Genomic DNA, 21,808 nt, shown 5'->3' with positions numbered 1-21,808 from the left:
GAGTTTCATCAAGACCAAACAGAGAACACGCCTCTCCGATGCACATCTGCAAGAATCACTCAGAGTTGCAGTGTCAAGTTATACCGCAGATTACAACACACTGGTGAACAGCATGCAATGCCAGGTTTCCCACTAACAGACAAAGAAAGCCATATTAGATGTTCTCAGTGGCAACATTACAGTGTCATGTCAAAGTTGAATTAAATTATTGAAAAACAAATGTGTTTGTTAAGTCTAACATGTGACAATTTGCTTTAAAATGCTGCCAATTTGGTGAAAAGTTCTGTAAAATTTGAAAGTTGATTTTTTGTATGTTACATACATACAAAAATAATGTATGTAACAGTGCATGATTTGTTAAAATTTGTTAGTGGTAAGTGAAAATGTTGTAGAAGTGATCACTTCAAATACTTGCAGAGATATATAGAAATAAAGCGCTGCATATTGATATTTATGTTTCCTACTTGCATTCTTTATAATTATGGTGAAAAAGAATTAACATAATTAGTGTCCGTACATAGATGAATATCATTAATTATTAATGATAACACATAATTAAGTTAAACTGAGGAAATTTGTTATTTGAGAAGTGTGTGTCAAACTGGTAGCCCTTCACATTAATTGGTACCCAAGAAGTAGCTCTCACTTTCAAAAAGGTTGGTGACCCCTGCTCTAGAAACTATTGGCTGAAACCACAACAGTAATGCTCATCTTTTGGGTATAGCCTATAGTCCCTCCTCATGCTATTCATAAAAACTATATTTGTCTGGCAAAACTCAAATGGACCATCACATCAGATGGAAAACGGACATAGTGGGCCTAACCGTAACACCTTGTAGCTAGGATAGACTCCAGCCTGCCCATTCCCTTAACCCTGATCAGGATAAGCAGAAGAGAATAGACAGATGGATGTATGCGTTAAGTGTGGCTTATCAATGACTATGTTTTAGAAGAACATAAACTATTTCTATCCATTGTTATTTTTATATCCTTATATCCATTAAAGTAACTTGAAATATTTGCACTTTCTATGGCACTGGCTGTAATTTTAAACAAGCACAGACATACCAGGCCACGCTTATTTGCTCTTTATTCCAAATTATTCTCCCTTCTCTTCCCTATTTGTGAACTATAAAACAGATGAAATGTGATTCCAAGTCTTTGTCTAAAATGTACTTCTTATCTGAATTCCCACACCAACAGGAAGTGGACTTTTGTGGACTGGTGTATTTCAGAAAGATAAGACAACCCCACCCCAAACAAAAAAACGGAGGTTTTAGTGATCATGTGCATCGGCTTATCAATTATACCGCCTTAGAAGAACAAAAACTGTCTGTGAAAGGAATATGCAAAGGCTGTTTTTATGACTCAAATCTATTTTCCACTTCAATCTGCTGAACAAACAAGAGGCTCTAGCAGACAGGCCAGTGCTGTTCAATATTCATAATAATCCATAAAGGAGGCTTTAGAGGATCTGGGTGAAATGCATTGTTTTATTGTTTTTTTGGGGGTTTTTACCCTCTGCTTACTCTCAATGGATGATGTTCACTAATCAATTCTGATCTGATATAAAACATTTAGTAGGTATGGTATTTAATAAAACTATTTCACAATCTGTAGTGCAGACATTATTGTTCAGAAAAAAAAAACTTTGAATACTGATGAAGTTTTATCTCTTGTAGTTGCAGAGGATAATTCTGATGCAGACTGTAACAGCCTTCAGAGTTGTTAAATACTATTCTGAGAACTCCCTCTAGATAATACAAATCCACTCTCGAGGAATATACATTTCCCACCCCTGCAGCCTTTAGCTTATTCTGAGTCAGAGCTCAACAAGTCTCATTCAAATCCAAACTGCAAAGTGATAAAACAGAATCAGGACATAGCAAAGGCTTCAGTTTGGCATCAATGTTATAGTATTTGTTTAATTGTTTTATGTTTTGTGCCAATTGAAAAGTTGAAAACACATTTGAAGCAAGGTTTTGTCTTCAAGTGGTCATCCTCATCTTCTTCAAGTCATCTTTTAAATTTTGGTGTTAATCTGCTTTAAAAAAAAAAAACAAGCTGTACTACACTTCAGTCTTCAGATATAATAACTATCAATTTGATTTTTCTCCTAAGTTGTTTAAGAATGCAATCAGTGACTTCTCTACTCTGGAGAAACAGCATCAACAAAGTCTGAGCGAGCATGTTTTTTAACCCTTTCATGTACATTCTTGTCATTTCTCACTTGTCACCTCAGAGAGCAAACTCTGTTGTTTTTTATCTATTCAAATTCCTTCTCTGCTGTGCTGTAATTGATATGTGAGAACACAGAGAGCAACAGACTCTTCTTCTGTTTCTCATCACCGCAAGGCACGGGAGTAGGGCTGGGCCATATTATACCGTTCACGATAATACCGGTATAATGTTAGGCAACAATAGGAAAATGAAATATCGCGATAGAATATGAGTAAAACGCGCATGCGCAGTGCCTTTGTTTTCATACGCACATGGCCGATTGTTGAGTGAAACAGATGAACCAGAATTGGTTTGTAAAAATGGTGCAACTTCAGTGATGTGGAACTGGTTTGGTGTTTGTCCGTCAGATACACGACAAAGCACATTTTTTTGCAGAACATGCAAGCGGCCGTCGTTATTGTCGTATTTGTCGGACTAAGATGCTCTTAAATCTGGGAGTAATCTGGGTCCTAAACTCCGTATGCTTCAGGTCAAACGAACACTGCAGCATCACTGAGCGTTAAAAACTGTCTAAATTCTTTCATCTTTAATAAAACGATCAGCATTGCTGCTTTACCAGGTGTAACTATAAAGTTTAACTTCCAGGCATCCATGAAAACAAAATTTATTACATTTAACAGAGTTAGAAGTTAGCAGGAAGCTAGCGGAAGTTAGCTCGCTAGTTTCGCTAGTTACCTAAGCATGATATTGCATGTTCTGACTGAGAGATTTCTGAAAAAAATCAAACGTACAGCTCTGCTATCACTTCCAACATAAATGAAGACAGGAAACTAAACAGCAGTGACGTTTGTAGGGTTACTGAAGTTGGGCTAGCTGGTATATAATGATGTGCTACGTGATCGCTAGCGACACAGCTATGTTAGCATAACATAAACAGTGAAGCTGGAGGACGAACACTAACACTTTTCCACTTATAAAAGTTAACGTTAAGGTTCCTGATAGTTAGAGACAAATGCAATCGCATGGCAGGATGCTGTAAACGGACCAAACTTCAGTCAGGAGAACAACTGAGATAATCCATCCACAATACGAGGTTAGTCATTAATATACTGCAACAACATGGGAATAGAGCAGCTGCCAGAGAATTCAACATTAATGAATCAATGGTACAGAAGTGGAGGAAGCAAGAAGAATGAGTTTAATAAAGTTTGATTTATCTGACTGCTTTGTTTCGCTTAATGTGCCTTATAATCCCGTGCACCTTATGGTCCGAAAAATACGTACTGCACACTGCAGTTTAATGTTGCAAAGCACCTCTTTTTAACTTCAGTGGATATTATACATGGTTATGCTCAGGATATGTCAGCCCATTTCTACTGGAAATGCCTTTTGGTTAAACTTTCAGCAAGGAATTTGCATTTGCACTGTTACATTTTTATAAAGCTTTAATGTACATAAAAACCAGCTTCTTATTTAAGTGAAAATAAATGGAAGGTTGTCTTTTTGCGCTACTAATGTTGTGGAGTTGTATTTTGTCTCGCATCAATTATATCGTCAGTTATATCGTTATCGCAAATTTTCAAATATATATCGTGATAAATACTTTTGGCCATATCGCCCTGCTCTACACGGGAGGAACATTATAATATTCAAACTGCATGGTTTTTATCTCCTGCATTGTTGAGGCAATTTACTCAAATGGTTATCTAACCCAGAATGAGGATGTGGGACAGTCAAATCTCTAGCCCCACCTTTCTTTCTGGAAAGCTTCACGGCAGAGCATAAATGTGTGAGTGAGACAGGACTGATGAGTGCAGTCGGCAAATCAAATACAGAGAGAGAGATATGAGTCATGAGAGAAATCAGTGAAATAAAAACTAAGTGCATCTACTCTTTTAAAACAAGATCACAAAGACACATACTTTATGTGTGCCAAATACTGCAGTTCCTCTAACGACCACTTGAGCCTCTGTGTCTCCAAACGTCATAGATGTTAAAATGAATTTCCAACTTAACAGTATTAAAATCTGTGTTTACAACCTGACAAAGAACAAAACGGGAATTCGGTTTCCAGTAGCAGAACACCGATAGAAATTTGCATAGTAAAAGTTTTGTTAAGCTGAAAATTTTGATAGTTAACTGCAGAACTTTTGTATCTTCTGTGGCGGTAAATACTGGTTGGACTGAACAAGCAAGAGCTGCTTTTGTTAAAAGCAGCAAACCCCTCAGTTCATTTTTAAATCCAGGGAAAGAAAAGACATCTGACGAGGTAATAACAGTAAGACAAGGATGCCTCCAGGTTAATAAATTATGAAATGAAAGAACAAAGACAAAATTAAAAATGATAAAACATCTGGCACATTTAACCAGGTTCCTGGGCCGACTTTGATTTGTTGTACCAGCAAAGTAAAAATTATTTTAGGGGCATAACCAGGAATGATGACCTAAATATTAGAAATCTTTCACTGCCTTAATATTCTACCTCTATATCTATAGATCTATCTCTAAATATAGAGATGAGTTTAAAGAATGCCAGATTCTCACATTCCAAGAATACACACTGAGAACAAGACCTCATAGAGTCAATGGTGCACTCAGCCCTGAGCAGACTTCTTTCAGTATTATCTCTAAATTAAATGGGAAGCATATTTTGGCTACAGTGTTTTCTAATCATTTTACTGCACGACTATCTGCTCTATTTGAGTTTGTCGTAGCAGTAATTAGCTGGAAAGAATATATTCATACGATATAGGGAAATAAGTATAGTTAATATTTTAATATTATTTTGAACTTGTGAAATATCTAAGAAGTAGAGTTTATTATTGTATTGGGAAGGATTGAAACATACATGTTGCTTCAGTGTTGGGATGTAGGCATGCCTGATGTTCTTTATGGTAGTCATAACAACAACCAGCTACTTGAAAGGCAAAGTAGCTAAGCTTCAGTTAGCAATCATTATTATTGATGCCAGCTGCCAGCAAACTTTCTTCTTCTACAACTAATAGACTGGTTATAAATGATGGATGAAACTACAGTGTGGGCTTCAAAGCAGAAGCCTTCTTGTTAGAGTGCAAAATTTAAACCCTGTCTGATATATTGACCTTGATATTTAGCTACTTGCTGATCTATTGGTGTCTGCATTTATAACAAGCGATAAATGGGATGTTAAAAAAGTAAAAAAGAGAAGGGAGAAACACCCTTCAACCATGTAATCTGGGCTGATATTACACATTTTGTCCACCGGGGGCACTCTGCAACTTGGCATCACACATGTTTGGAAACGCACAAAAAAGGAACTGATCCTAGCAGAGTCAGGGAGAACGTAAACAAGTACTCCACAACTTCTTGTGACAATAAAATACATTTATTCTGCACCCCCATATTTCTATTCTTAACTAAAAAAAACAATAAAAATACACATAATTTCACATAAAAATATTTAGAATGTCTGTTTATGTTTTTGATCAGCTGAGAGATTTTTAAAGCACCAAATATCTGTATCATTTCATATATAAGACAACACATTTTATCGTTCTAAAATATAAGTGGTGATCTCAGTAAAATAGTAAATGGCAACAGAACCTAAATAAATCAAAAAAAAAAATGTAAGCAAGTTATTCATTTTTCTAATTTACACTAGTCTGTAGTTAGTAAGCTACTGCATCTACTGCGGCTGTTTAAAGCTGTGCTCATCTTTACTTTCCCTGCACTGCCTGTAAGCACACCTCCTCACACACCACATATCATATATGGAGTGGTGCTGACAAAAGACAGATGAAGCAAAATAATATTAATCTAGTCAATATTAATCAAATGTTCTCTAACCATGAGTGCAATAAAAGCAAATATTGCCTTGAACATAATGAAAGGGAGTGAAAGAGAGAGATAGAAGCGTCATCATCTGAGCTTTTCAGTTACGTCGGAATACTTAATCACAGTTTGCGAATAAATCAAAAACTACCGCAAAAACAAGAAGAAAAACTCTCGGTATCGCAGGTTTAAAAAACCTCCAAGCTACTGAACCTTCAAAATTACCTTCCTCCGTGGTATGTTAGCTCTCTTACTCCAAGCTAAAGCATGGCACACTTAAAGGCAGAGCAAGAAAGAACTGTATCAGTCGCACATATCGACCTGTCCCAGATACCCAGTGTTTTTAGTCAGGAGTGGAGCTGTACCAGTAGGCAGTAGGCCATATTATTAGTCAGATAATTCCAGGGTAGAGACATCCAGCTCAGTTCAACCATGGTGGGCTGTGATGCTGTGCCTCCACAGAGGGTAAAACTGCTATTGTACCAGGCTGTAATTATACTTTTTAATGTTGTTTGGTTGGGAATTTTACATGGAAGTCTTGCTTTTGGAATCATCCTCATGTGCCCATTAGGGGAACTGCAATTTTTGACATTTGTGTGACAGTTTTCAGCTCAGAGGTTGCCGCTTGCTTTTCTTTCTTCTTGTTTTTTTGTAATTCTGATGCCTAACGACAGGCTGCACCAGCAGCTACCTTGCCCTCGTGTGATGCTTTCATAACATGAACTGACTTGTGAAGCTTGAAAAATTAAATTCAACTCTTAAATTCACTCTGCCCAAGCAGAGTGAAGCAACAGATCCACAATTCAATTTTCACAGTGCAGAGTAAATAGAAGTGAGAGCTTCAAAATCAAACCTCTGATTGACGTGTTTACTGACCTTATGATGAAATCACTAGAGTCGATGAGGCCACCGTAATGGGACCCCTTCAGGTTCCCGGAGTTCCCCACGACGGCGCAAGTCCTGCAGCGCTCAGGACCGGCGTCCATGTAAAGCACCTCATCGGGGATGACTTGGAACAGCTCCTCCACCACTTCGTTGAAGTTGGCCGGCTGCCTCTCTGACTGCAACCACTGGTGACAGAGCACATGCAGGCCTCAGAGACAGACACACAGCTCCAGGGCCACTTTAAGTAGAAGTGATTGAACAAGGGCAGTGGAGCTCAAGACACCGAGCACATTTCTGAAAGAACCTGAGGGGCGGCTTAGCTCCGTCTGCGGGGGCTCTTTTGGCCCTACTTTCTTCTGGCAGCTTTGAACTCGGAGAGTCAGCAAATAAGCGCAGGAATGTGCGTGTGCTGTCTGCTGAATGGATACAGGATATTCTACATCATTCTCAATTTTAAAGCATGGCTTTGGATACATGTGGTTCAAAATTTTCATTCAGCCTTTTCTATCATATTTAAACAACTGGGCAATAAGGTTTTAGGTGGACAGCAGGCAAGTTTAGAATATGCAGCAATTGATGCAGGAATTACATTTAGCTGTGTAACATGTAAACTGTGACAGCTCCTTGGAGAAAAGCGCTCAGATGCACCTTATGGTCATGCCCTTGCCTTGGAGCAGAGCAGGCCACACCATCTGGCCGGGCAACCGTTGATATGTGATGCTTGCCTCATCAAGCTTCCTGTGAGAAGCACTTTCTGGAATGAATAGTGACAGGAGGCAACCTTGCAGTAATTTGCCTATTCCTGCCTCTAATTGGACATGGTGTGAGGTGAATGTGGGAATACTGGATGCCTTCCACACAAAGGTAGGATCATTTCTGTGAATAGCTCTTTCTGATTTAGAGAGCTGCAGTTTAATGATGACATATAGAGAAAGTAAACTATATATTGGGCTGGTACATAAGTACTTATGTAGATGGGGCAAGGGATCCATAAAACACTAAGCGCTATGGTATCCAGCGACCGTGGATTCCTTTTTATATTTGCTGCATTTTATGTTCCCCACACGCGACAGGCCAAATGTAGGGGGCGTGACATCCATTAAGCTTTTTTTCCGGTGGAGAGAAAATGGAGGTTGATATGGGGGAAATCTCAGTAAATAACAGTAAAAAAAACTGGATTTCCTGTCACTCTGCATCCAAGGGCTTCTACTCTCAGGGGGCCATTTAGTCAGTGATGCCCAGCAATCACACAGGTGACAAAATCCATCTTGGAAGAGGCAGAGATAACAATTCCTCTGCTGACTGCCATGTCAAGTCATGGTGCTCATGTCAAAACAAATACATTATGTTTAGTCTGACACTAGACAGTTGCCAGATGGAGACTTCAGTGACTTGAAAAGACTGGGATGCACTGAGTTTTCACTGTTACAGTAATAGTAAGATTAAACAGAGACTTTTATGCTTTGTCTCATTTCCTCTCACGCATATATGTTACAGCGTTGGATGCTCATCTTAAGTGTGGCCAAGATTTCAAATGATGTGAGGTTGAGGTTGATTTTTTCAATTCTTATCTCCATATGATGTCAGTAGAAAAGGATTTACAAAAAATAGTAAAACATGTTCTGCTGTTTAGAGTAGGGCAGCCCATTCAGAGGAAAGTTGTCACGAAGCATTAGCCAAACCTTTTCTGAAAGAAATGAGGTCCCGCACCTCACACTTTTTGTCACTTGCAGTGATGAAAATGTTATAATTTTGGTGAAATATTAGTCAAGTTAGTGAACTTCAAATGTTTGTGATTTGGGAACAGAGCCATGCGAGATAGTTGCGTTCCTTGTGGTTTGTTATTACAAGGAAACAGACATACAGTGTTACCGATGTTTTTGTTAACTTTCTAGCAACAAAATCACTAAAGTAAAGCTTTCTGAAAGCTCTTGTAAAAGTTTACTGCTAAACTAGTTTTATGACTGTTTAATTGCCTACAGCAGGGGTGTTAAACATAAGGCCCGGTGGCCAGAAACGGCCCGGTTTGAGCTCAAATCTGACCCACTGGATGGGTTTGGAAAATGTGAAATATTTTTTAATATGTTTTACAACTTTTACTGATAATTAAGTCATAACCTTTAATACCACACCAAAGTATTTACATTAACGATAAACAATTTTGCTATTTTTTTAACTACTGACTGTAAAAAAATTTTTTTTTAAATGGGTATGGCTAAAGAAATAAGAAAAAAGGGACTTTCTGTGAATTAGCAGAAACTGTTTCCTATTTACCGGACAGTGAGAGCAATGAGCTACCAGAACTTTGCAATTTAAGTCCAAAGAGTTATGTTGGCAAATTTCCTTTCATTTACCTCAGCAACATTTCTTTATCATGTAGAATAACTGACATGTACTGTTAAAAAATTTAACTTCTTTTCCTTATACTTGTATATCTCTTATTATATTTAACCTTCTTTACACTGACTTCACTGGTCCCGGTGTCCTGCCAAGGTAGGTATCCCAGACAAAATTTGATTCCCCTGCGTCGGGAGCATGCGTTGGGCTCTCCAAATCACAAACAAACAGGATCTCACATTCTTGATTGTTAGTTCCCAAACACTTCTTATAATGACTTATTACTCCTGAAACTTTGGAAGTTTTAGCTCTTTAAACAGTAAAGTTACAGGAGGATACAAATAATTATTAGGCAAAATGTCCTTGGTTTGTTGAAATAATCCCATTGAATACCACGTGAGAACAATAAATGTACGATTTTCTGTTGTAACGCTCAACAATGCAATGCAACAACACTCATTTTTCACTTTTTTACAAAACTAAAACATCACTACATTCACGTCTACTTGAATGTAATGGAGGCGGAGTAAACTGGATCCGCCTCCCTGCTCAGCGAACGCTCCCGACGCAGGGGAAACAAATTTTGTCGGGGACACCATCCTCGGTACAACATCGGCTCACTTAAGTGGTCCAACACTAAGGCCTACAATGTAACAGGAGTTTGACAACCCTGGCCTAAAGTGTGATGGAGACAGATTCCAGTGAGTGAACAGTTAAAGCATCTTTTACGCTTTCAAGTCATGTATGGAAAATGTCTCTCGTTATCTACAGATTTTCTTTTCTTTTTTTTTTTTTTTTGTGTCCCGTTTGGATCTTTGGCCATCAGAATTGTTGTCTTAAGGCCAAGAAAGATGCCAAGCGGATTTATTTTACCAAGTGGATCATCATGGCCTTGCCATATTGGTCCATTTGATTGACCTTTATTATAATTATGAATTTATTTTATTTTCAGTTGCTACAAACGGGACAGACATGACTGGGGGATAGGACAGGGAGAGAGAATGAAAGAAAGAGAGGGAGAGAGAGAAAACCAAAGGGGAGAAGAGACGGTGAGAAGGGGGATTTTCTGGGAGAGAATTTCCATATTCTCCATCTTGCTTGTTAAATATGAACAAATTGTGCGTGGGAGTTTGCTTCACAACTTGATCCTGGTAAGGACTTGTTGGATTTGAAACAATCAATGTGGCAAACACAAATGTGTCGTGGGAGCATTACAGCAGTGTGTGAACTCTGTTCTTTATTCATGATCTTTCCTTTTCAGCACCTCACCTTCTCTCGAATGCTGAATGTGCTTTTTTATTACCAATCTTGTGTAGAAACAGCATTGCAAATTCCCCCCACACACATCCCCTGAATCTTACCTGCCACCACTTAAAGGTTTCATCCGAGAGGGCACTGTTCTCTCTGGTCATCAGAGGGTGGATGGACTGATTAAAGCGTTCGGCGAACCACGGGTCATCCTCCAGCTCTGCTATGCACTGACGACAGGCACACAGCCCTTTGGAGAAGAAGTTGTCCGACAGGCGAAATGCGTACTTAAAGAAGTAGAGTGAAGGGTCCCGGAAGGTATAGCTGAACAGGAAAGTTGTAAATGTAATGACACAAAAAAGGAGAGCAAAAGTCCTGATTTTCCTGACTTTGAGCAGAGGCATGTTGTCGATAGTCAAATTCCGCTTGTGGGAAACTCCGAGAGCGCAACAGAAAAAAGCAGCATCACGATAAATCTAGAGTCCAAAAGGTGTGAGAAAAGAGCAAGCCCATTGACCACATGGTACAGGTGACTCAGATGTGTCAAAACACGGCGTCAAAATGACTTGTGGTTATTTTTCAGACAATTCTGGGTTTCAGTCAAAAACGTCCTTAATTAAATCCATCAATGTGACTTCTTTGCAGATTCCTTTCAAATCAAAGGAAGATAAATCTGCTGTGTGGTTCTTCCAGCCTGGTGGTCCCAGGTTTATGAGTGTAAATCCGATTTACTGACTGCTCTGATGTTGACTCTTTGAGGTCAGTCACTGTTGTGTCATCCATTGTTTAATAATCCACCTAGAAGGCAAATAAAAGGACATTGTGTAACATCGACTTCTTGAATTCCCCCAGCTCACTGACAAACCACTTAAGCGTAGGGTTAGATTGCATTTTATGCTAAGAAAGCCTAGAATCACAGATTACAACATGTTACCCTTAAAATCAAGTTTTTTTTCACCATTCTGGCCTTACAGTGCCTGTATCATAGGATATCCATTTGTGTGTCAAATAGGAGAATTCCATACATAGGTTTACAGGCAAACCTAATACTAACCCTAATCCTAACCAGCTGCGGTCTCAGGGCTGGAGCCGAACAAAACCACCCTGATAACGACTGTGTTTAGTCTGTTCTTCCCATTCCATGCAAGGCCACCTGGATTGGCTGGAAGACTGTTTACTTAGCCTAGCAGGGTGAAGGACACTCTCTCTGCCGAACTCTGGACACACACACACACACACATATATACTGATATGCACACACTCATCCCCCCTCCCTTTCCAAACGCCTTCGACCTCCCTTCCGATGCTGACGGTGGATCAAGGAGACCAGCGCACAGGCTGCAGGCCCGGATGTACTGTCTAAATCGGCTGTCTCTCACCCTTTACCCATCCCTGTTGCTTGTCATGTGTTTCTTTGGTGTATTAAGAGTTTTTTTCACGTGCTATGTGCAGAGGTGGTTTTTTCTGTTCTCAAACTGATCTCCCTGTTGGAGCTCAGTCTGGGGGGAGTTATTTTTTTCTCCTTATCTTTCCTCGTGTGGTGCATTTTTCCATTGTTATACCTCTCTGACCTGTCTTCCCCATGTGATGTTTTGTGTAATGTATGTATGGTCAGAGGGTAAGATGGCGCCGCCATTGCGTGCAATAGGTCGGCAGCCTTATGAAATTTCCCCTTGTGGGACTAATAAAGGTATATCAAATCAATCAAATCAAACACATTGCCAGGAAGCTGGTGGCTCAGTACACATCACAACACACATTCTTCAAAGCTGCCTTCTTGTAATTTCACAGCACTAACAGTTCAAAGAGGAGACTGTACTGCAGTACAATTTGCAAGACTGTGAAAAATGTTTTCTTTATTGTTCTGTTGTTGCCAAATTACACAGGATGCATCAAAGTCTTTTAGCTCTTAAAAAAGACCATCATCAAAAACCATAAATGTCTTCAGCAAAATCATATCAGCTTTTCTGGAATGAAACAGGAAACAACCGTAATCCCCTTTTTCATTCCCCCACCCCCCTGTGGCATACATAAAAAGACAGACTGAACATAGAAATCATTGACTAACTGGAGAATAACTACTTTTTGGTTGTAAAACTCCAGTACGAACAGTCACGCTGCTGTTTTCATCCATGTTTCTTTGCAGACATTAGTATTGCAGTTTTGCAGTTGCCATCAGCCTCATTAATTAGGAATATCAACAATGAACTAGCTAGCTATCTAGCAACCTGGCCGGTTGGCCAGTCAGCTGGTAAAACACGAGAAACACGAGACAGGAAAACCTGGAGTCTGCTAGTTAGCATCGGGGAAACATTTAGATAAAAAACAACTACCCTGCTACTTCCAAAGGTGGGTTACCAACAGCAAGACCTGCTTGTCGGTACTACCATGCACTACCGGATACTACCATGCGAGTGGCAACATCAAGGGTTAAAGCAGGATTAAAAATAATTCTTAGACTTCAAAATGCACAACCTAAAATCAGGGGCAACTGCCATCATTTATATACCGTCTTTGAGACCAGAGCATAGCTAGTTAGTTGGGATAAGCTGACAGATACCACTTTGGTGATATTTACTCATCTCAACAATCCCATTTTGATGTCAAAAAGGCATCAAGGTACAGATGCATGGGGACAAGTGTTCGGTTGGCCCTAGCTAATTGGATTTGGTGTTAAATCTTCTTTTTCTTTTATAATTAGACACATTCACATTCATTCGTCTAGGCAAAATAAGAATATTCCCTTCGGAGGGTAGATTTATGGTGAAACTTCACTTTTAAGGAGACAGCAGATCAGCACATCATTACATCATTGTTACAACATTAGTGGTTATTTGCTTCTCCAGCTAGTTTGGCCTCTTCCTTTAGCTCTGACCACACTTTCAGGTCATGAGTCCACTGTGATGGTTGCAGCAGCTAACGTCTGGATTAACTTGCTTATTTCATGCCCACAAGAAGTGGGCAACTTGCTGTGACGGAGTTGACCAAGAACACCTCAGAATATCAAAGTATTCTAGAGTCAAATGTGAGGTTATCTGTCTGGCAGCTAAAGCTTGGCCAAAATTGCCTCGTGCAATAAGACAATGATCCCAAGCACAGGAGCAATTCTACAACAGAATGGCTGAAAACAGAATCCAGGTGTTAATCCAAGCAAACCTGATCAGGACCATTAGAAAGCCCTACATAACAAAGGTCTCAAAGAACTGAAGTAACGCAAAAAAGAGTGGGAAAAAATTCCACAACAATTTGAAAGACTAATAAAGTCATGCAGAAAATGATTAACTTAGTGCTGCTGAAGGTTGTTTTACAAACTACTAAATCATAGAGTGTATTTGGTTTTTCACAGGACTGCTTAGAATCCCGTGAAATGTTCTGTTTTGCATGGCTGTATAATGTATGGTTTCAAAACTAGTGGTTGAACAGAATAAAAATCTGAAAGTCTTTTTTTTTTTTTTAGAAGGATCAGAAGGGCTTCCCACTGTCCACAGGCCTCTAGGCCAGGGGTCTCGAACTCCAGGCCTTGAGTGCTGGTGTCCTGCAGGTTTTAGATGTGTCCTTGTCCTCCAACACAGCTGATTCAAATGGCTAAATTACCTCCCCAACATGGCTTGAAGTTCTCCAGAGGCCAGTTTTAGATAACCACAGGATGATATCTAAAACCTGCAGGACACCGGCACTCAAGGCCTGGAGTTGCCTACCCCTGCTTTGGGCCAATACCCAGAATACACACTGGATAATCCACAAATCCCAGCAAAATCAAGACCAAAAAACCCCCAAAAAGCAAACACAAAGAAGAATTTGACCACGGTAATTATTTAGAGAAACTGTGATATAATATGACGAGCCCTGTGTTAAAATTCAAATACATTTACAGCATGACATGTAGTGTCAGTGAAAGCGTGCTCAAACTGCTCCATGAGGGGTGTCTGCTAAAAATAGTTGGGAAGCAATAGTAAAAACCACGTTCAATCTACTACGGAGCCTATAGAGTTATTCAGAAACACACTGCTGATAAAATTCCCAGAATATACTTAAGTATTTTTTGGAGCGTGGCTTTTCTTGACGCACAAAGCAGGCAGACCTCGTGGGGTTTCATTTCCAACATGAAAAGGCCACCTCTGCCTTTATCCAGGGCCCGGGCTTCATTGTGATGTGCAGTGGTGTTTAGGATTCCACAAATAGCTCTATATTTAGGTAACAGCAGATTCACACTGGTGATAAAATGCATTCATTGCGATGCAGGTCAAAAAAGACATCAGAAAAATGAACCCTAGAAAACATGCAACCTACCCTTTGCTCTTAACAATTTCAGAGCAAGCCTGCCATATAGAAGATCTGTAGGAAACTCCATTACAACGAGAGAAAGGCTGCAGGTCTTTCCTGATTAGAAATTGATCAGGTCATTCAAATTCCACCCTGGAGGGAAGCAAAGAGGATTGGGTTTAAGACTGCCTGAAAAAGACTACACAGCGACACAGCTTGCCTGTTGATTTCATTCTCGCTATCGGAGCAGGAAAACAAACTGTACAGGCATTTATCTGCTGCACTGACACAGACCAATGCACAGGCAGGCTTAGAAGTGATCCCGTCTGCTGTTTGAGAGTCAGTAACTCACGGCGCAGCACAACATTTGCATAGAGCCCAAGGTTGGTTATTGTCAAAGGCAGCGAGTTTGACAAGGATACCTGGGGACACGTCTAATGGACATATCAATGAAGAGGCCTACTTCTATAAAACAAGCTGTTGACTCCACTCAGTTTGAAGCTCTTTGGCATTAAGGGTGCAGGTAGATGGGAGAGTGAGCAGAATTTATTCTCAAACAGGTGGCGCCTCCCCGCTTTTGACAACACACAGACTGTCATCTCGCTCCTCTGACCTTGTCCGACTGAAGGCTGGCAACCCTGCGTTGATCAAAGATTGCCAAGCTGAGACAGCAAAGCGTCTGTTCACACTTCACAGACTCCAGGGGGGTTTAGGGAGAGAGAGGGAGGGAGAACGAGATGGGGTGGCAAACAGTAAAGAGGGGGGAAAAAAGTGCACCCCCCACCCCCTCCTAATCTTCAGTTCTGAGAAGTCATCAACTTTGCAGGGTGTAGTTACAGTAAAGTGTTTTCAGTTTGTGTTCTGTGGAAATAGTTTTTTCTCTCCAGCTTACCTCTGCCACAATTTTAGAAATCAAAATTCTGCAGTTTTTAAACTCCTTTGTATTATATAGTTGAGAAAGGTATCTGCTGAGCTGTGAACTTGCTGAGTTAAACCAAGCCTCTTAGTTGGAGTTAACTCTCAGAAGTGCTGCAACCACTGTTTCAATGTCATTTTTACATAAAAATAATAATATACTTGCAATGTGGCACACTGCCAGACTGAGTGAATGGGTAATCTTTTCATGTAGGATGGAAAAATCTCCCCCCTTGTGTTGCAGAACAAGAAAAGTCTTCATTCATGGGACACTTTATAAAACTAAATGCCTGATTGTGTCAAATTTAAATAAGTAATCCTAATTTACAGCAACATTGTCTAGTCAACAAAACATCCATCCAGCCATCATTTTTCACAACATAAAATAATGTGTGTTTGATTGCACACGATCTGATATCCCTCTGTTGGTGTCGTTCCTGCATCATGTTGGTCCTGGATCAATATTGCATCTGACCAATCACATTGTCAGCTTTTAGTTAGCCAAGAGGTGACATAATGCTGTAAAATGCTGTCACAAGGAGACTAACATGTGTAACCTAAATTTAATAACCTAAAAATCTTCAATCTTACCACTTGTTGTAGAATATTTTTGTATAAACAAAGGTATTCTTTCCCCTCCATGTCCCAAAGCTATAGCATCACAGCGATGTGTCTGGTACCCACTGATTTCTGGATTTTATAGCAAAAGGCATAGCGGTTCTTTGAAACCAGGAACTGCTAACTAGTGAAACCAGTGATCATTAAAGATATCAGTAATCATTCATCAATGTTACCCCAACTTTAAAAAAAATATAGTGATATCCAAGTCCCAGCCTGACTGCAAACTAAAAGTCAAACCCAAACCCACCTGATTCTAGTAATGCTTCAATATTAAAAATATCAGTTGTTTTAACTTAAATATGAAGTGATTAATTTAGACAATAGTGAGCGTCACACTTCAACACCTTCCTCTGTGGTTTAGTTGGTTTCTTTTTGTTGCACCTTCTGTTTCAAGAATCAGTTTTTCTTATTTACCAGTCATTACTCTAGGTTATGTGTGGGTGGGGCAGTGTGTCACCGCCACTGCTGCAACTGTTGATCATCATGATTAGTGGACCAGGCTCCAGTAACTACCCTTTGTTTATAGAACGTTGGCATGCACCCTTTGCCTCACAGTTCTCCCTCTAGCTCTCCTTCCAAGTCGGCCACTTGTCCCTTTCGATTTGAAATACTGTCAGACTTTTAGTAGCTTAGAAACACATAGGAGTACAAGAGTGGCTCATTTTATAACACATTCTTTACCTGCTTAGTTAAGCTAAGATAGCCCAGTATCATGTGGAAAAGCCCAATGTGGCAACACTGAAGCAGGGAAGATGTGTCCGCATCACAGGCTGTATATAAAAGACAGGCGTACTGTTTTGTGGATTTTAAATAATAATGGATTGGATTTATATAGCGCTTTTCAAGGCACCCAAAGCACTTTACAATGCCACTATTCATTCACACACTGGTGGAGGCAAGCTACGGTTGTAGCCACAGCTGCCCTGGGGCAGACTGACAGAAGCGAGGCTGCCATATCGCGCCATTGGCCCCTCTGGCCAACACCAGTAGGCGGTAGGGTAAAGTGTCTTGCCCAAGGACACAACGACCAGGACAGAGAGCCCGGGGATCGAACCGGCGACCTTCCGGTTACAGATACGCTTCCCAACCCCCTGAGCCACGGTCGCCTTGGTGTTGGCATTTTGGCAGCATTCTTCTTGCTATTTTGAAGCCAGAAATGACCAGTGTTGGTTTAGCTCTCCAGAGAGTAGAATTCTAGCTTATCAGCTCATGCTAGCAAACTTGGTTAGCAAGCTGCATTCTTAAACTGCAGTAGTGCGTCACATATATATGCAAATCTGTGCCAAGCTACCGAACCACATTTTCTTTGACTACTTGTAACATTAAATCAAATATCTCCATTAAATATGATACGCCCTATGACAGCTGGGATAGGCTCCAGCGCCCCCCGCGACCCTGAAAAGGATAAGCGGAAGCGAATGGATGGATGGATGGATGGATGATGCTACACTGAAATTCCCCTACTATACAACTGATAAGCTATTTTATAAGGCCATTGAAATAAACCAGCTCAATGCACGAGTTAATCTTTGGAGGTATTTTATCTGTCATACTAGCTAACAAAGCTAGAAAATTCAGATAAGTAGCATATCTCAGAATTTGATGGTTGTATAAATTAATAACAATACTCATCAATTTTCTTTCTGCATCCACTGTTACATTATATCATGTATTTTTGGAATTAGCACACATAGAGCTTTCACTTTAGAACCACGGCACCTTACCAAAGGATAGTAGGGAAACTTTTTTGCTGACCAACGCTAGACTCCCACTGTGTACCCAGAATGCCTTCTGTTCCAAATGAATGATGGGGCAGCATTTCTTCATGCAGGGCCACAGCCGATCTCTACATGGCCAAAAGAAGAGCATTTATAACGTGAAACCCATCTGAATGGCAAAATGCCTTTACTCTCAACAACACGTACAGCCAGTGATGATACATAGTCCATGTCTGAAAAGGGCTTTATAAACACTTATTGTACAAATATAGGAGCCTACCAGCTCAATTATTTAATAAAACAACATTATAACAAACCTAAGTGTAAGAAAACCTCTTTTATCATCAGCATTCAATATCCCAAAGTACACCAGACAGGATGAATAAGAAAAGCTGTTTAAAGCAACCAAGAAGAAATCCAGAGGGATTTTCTGTGAAATTTCTGCTTCATAACTAATAATACCTCTCAGTGAATAAAAAAATGAAACAGCTCCAGATTTTACATTTGATGGCATCACATCTATGAGTCTTCATGTTCTGGTCTCTGCCTTTGATGGAGAATATTTCATTTTCACAGTTATTGACTTTCAGCTCAGTGCTCTATTTTAATAAAATGGGGGGTTATGGTTATGTTTCTTGCTCTAGCAGATAAAGAGGATTCCAGGGTCACTGAGGGATTGAACAGTGAGGGCAAAGTCTTCTGAGGTGATTTGAATAAGCTGAGAAATGTTTTTGAGGTCAGTTCACACATGTGAATGGAGCATGGGATCAGTTGGTAGATAACTGAAGCTAAATAACTGGTGAAAATTTGCCAGCTGGAATTTACTAATACTTTTTTTGAAAACTTCAACGCATGAAAGTTTTAAGACATATCCTTTTTCATTGTTTGACAAATTAATACTGAACTGAAGACTGATGTTACACTTTATTTTTAGTCAATATCAGCATGTTAGCTTAACACATACACTGGAAAAAGTCAAACAGGTAGCCTTAAAGTTTAATCCTTAACACTTTACATCATCTTTATTTTATTCATACAAAAAAGAAGTACAAAATAAAAATATGTCCGTTTTCTTTAGCACCCACTTTGGTTTTCTTGACTTGTTATTCAAATTGTCACCTCTCGCCAAGGAGGTTATTTTGCTTGTGTGCGTGTCATTCTGTCTTTCACATTAGCTTGAAATGCTTTAAATGAATTTTAAGAAAACGTAGATTCGGGTCATGTTAACAAGCCATTAAAGTTTATAATAAAGTTTTCAAGGTCAACTTCATGATTAATTGGTCAAAAAACAGCAACTTTATACAAGCGTGGTGTGTATTGTCAACATATAGAAAGTACTGTATAAAGATTAAAAACATCAAGTCACACTTGATCTTTAACCTCTCAATCAATGTCAAATTGATCATAAAACAAACTTCACTAAACAATGAAATGAATGCTACACATATACTAAATAAATAAAAAATAATTGTACTCCAAATGATCTCAAGCATATGAAAATTGGTTTCAAGAAGTAAGAAAATAAGAAAATAAGGAAAGCCTGCACTTTGCACTTGTTTTTACTGGACTGCAAACTACTTAAAGTGCATTTCGAAAGAACAAAGAAGTAAAAATATATACAGTACAATACTATTTCCCTAAAAGCTAATGCTGCCCAGAGGTGTGTTTTACATTACGTTTTATTCTGAGGTGTCTACCCAAACCAATTTTGGGGAGTTATTTGAACCTAACCCTAACCAGTCATCAGACTTATCTGCCTAAATCTATCAGTTTTAGACAGCTCTAAAACCTTTCAATGCCAACATACAGGTTTGTCAGGGATTAAGAGACGGGTAGAGAGAAGTAAAACATTACTTCTAGTACTAATAGAGTCTCTTCTGGCAGTCTGACAACTGCTCAGAGCCAGAAATAATCCAGCAAAGCACAACATGAAACTTTTTTTTTTCCAATCTGTGCCAGGTTAAGTTAACTGACTGCTGGCTTTTTATTTAATGAAGAGCTATGAGAGTAAGATTGATTGTCAAATGCAAATCTCTCACAGAAAGCGTATTTTCCTGAAACCATTCCTTTTATGTGTTCCACTGTTTTCAGGAGGAATCACTAGGTTTACGTCCAGAGCCAACGGCAGAGTAGTAAAGTCAGAAAGTCATGGGATCTGTCAAAAATAATAACACAATATGAAAACTTGGATGTTATTTAAGCCTGAGGTCTACAAGTTTCATAACGTTAATGCCTACATATTATAGATGAAAAAATAGCTGTTTTAAGAATGGTAGATTATATGCCACCACCACATACACACACACCTCCACTGCTCTTTTGTAAAAAGTATCAAACTTTACATCGCACTCCACCTCTGGGCATGTCGCTTCATTTGACTGAAGGTCACTGGGTTTGTCACACTCTCTCACAGTAACTAGAATGTGTAGATTTTAAACAAATAAAGCATCTCACTACTGCACAGCTGCACGCGTGGAAAGAAATGCTCTCCGTGCCCTTGATCTCTCGCAGACTTGTGTAAATGACTGTGACGTGCTTCACTGCTACAAAGCAGCACAGATTCTTTCCATTTACATCACCGCCTGCTTTCTTCTTTAACGCCCTTGCTGAAATCAGGTTTACTTTTATTAACACAGCCGTAATAAACCTTTACTCATTTGCCTTGAGTCAGCAGCTGATTATATATCTAATTTTATTGCTGCAAAATTACATTATCCACTCACTTTCACCCTCTCATTGCATTTCCACTGATTACTGCAGACTTTCATTCGTCACATCCTTCACAGCCCTCCATGTACCTGCAGTTGCCTGAAGCAATAAACTTTCTCTGGTGTGTTAACTCCCTGTGAGGCTGCCTTATTCACTTCAGGCTGATGTCACCAAGTACAAACAGAGAGCAGTGCACTTTGAGATGAATCTTCACACCATGTTTCCAAGCAATTCCCTCAGCTCAGGCTTACCATTTTAAATGCCTTAACATACCCCCCCCCCTCCCCCCCTCCCCCGGTTCCTTTGCCTCCAGCTTGGTTCCAACTACCTCACTCTGACAGTATCACATATTCTGTGCCACGTTGTGCAAGCTTCTAGCGATATATGATGTTTACACAGTGAAATATTTAAAACTCTGTACTTTTTTTTATGGCTGTACTAGTCAATCAAATAAAAGATGTCTTGTGCAATTTCTCTAAACCACCCCCTCTCCAAGTTTGGTAACTTTGAATACTTGGCTTCTCTACTAGAATTGAAAATAAGCTTTTGTCAGTTCTGAATGTTTTCATGTAGAGAATAAGTTTGCAAAGAGCGACCCAGCAGGCCAGGATGTGTTTGAATTCATTTTTGAATATAAGGTTAAAGACTGTGTCAGCAAGGGTTTAAAGGTTAAATTCATTAACTGATATGAAGAATCAAGGAAACAGACGTCTATAAAGGGTTAATAATCTTTATATCATAGTTGAAAACCAGCCAAGAAAATTTCAGATGAATAAAAGAAAGGCTCATGGATACAGCGATTATACTTTCACCCTGAGCTCAGAGACCACATTTGGACTCCAGCATGGAACCTGATTTTCTTATTACTTTTACACCGCTTTCATTCATTTAGTTAGTTCAGGTTTTTTTCAAACCTCTGTTTTCTTAGTTGCCATGGTGATTTTACATCCCAGAAGAGTCTTGTATTTCCTATCTCACCTGGACGACCAACTGCTCCAAGCTGGTCAAGAAGGCTCGGCGGCGCCTCTTCTTCTTGAGGACTCTGAGGAAGAACCACCTGTCCTCAGACATCCTGGTGAACTTCTATCGCTGCACCATCGAGAGCATCCTGACCAACTGTA

At 39.6% G+C, this 21,808-nt stretch overlaps 1 protein-coding gene across 4 annotated transcripts in view; it reads right to left on the bottom strand.

Annotated features, from left to right (window-relative positions):
* The window catches only part of LOC102305239 (CMP-N-acetylneuraminate-beta-galactosamide-alpha-2,3-sialyltransferase 1), a 112,826-nt gene that overhangs the window by 45,829 nt on the left and 45,189 nt on the right, over positions 1 to 21,808 (bottom strand). For 2 of the 4 annotated variants that reach the window (XM_005942576.3, XM_005942577.2), the window contains 2 exons: positions 10,575 to 11,259; positions 6,868 to 7,061 (listed from right to left, as the gene is read on the bottom strand). In XM_005942576.3, coding sequence (XP_005942638.1) covers positions 6,868 to 7,061; positions 10,575 to 10,865 — 485 coding nt within the window. In that variant the 5' untranslated portion in view covers positions 10,866 to 11,259. Of the gene's footprint in view, positions 1 to 6,867; positions 7,062 to 10,574; positions 11,260 to 14,751; positions 14,878 to 17,984; positions 20,858 to 21,808 lie in introns of those variants that run through there. The other 2 variants (XM_042228661.1, XM_042228662.1) reach the window with 2 other exon arrangements.

Source organism: Haplochromis burtoni, unplaced genomic scaffold (genome assembly GCF_018398535.1).
Source record: "Haplochromis burtoni strain Fernald_Lab_line unplaced genomic scaffold, NCSU_Asbu1 Contig_340, whole genome shotgun sequence".
Classification (NCBI taxonomy): Eukaryota; Metazoa; Chordata; class Actinopteri; order Cichliformes; family Cichlidae; genus Haplochromis; species Haplochromis burtoni.
The sequence above is the reverse complement of the archived record's forward strand: the minus strand, read 5'-3'. Positions and strand labels throughout refer to the sequence as shown.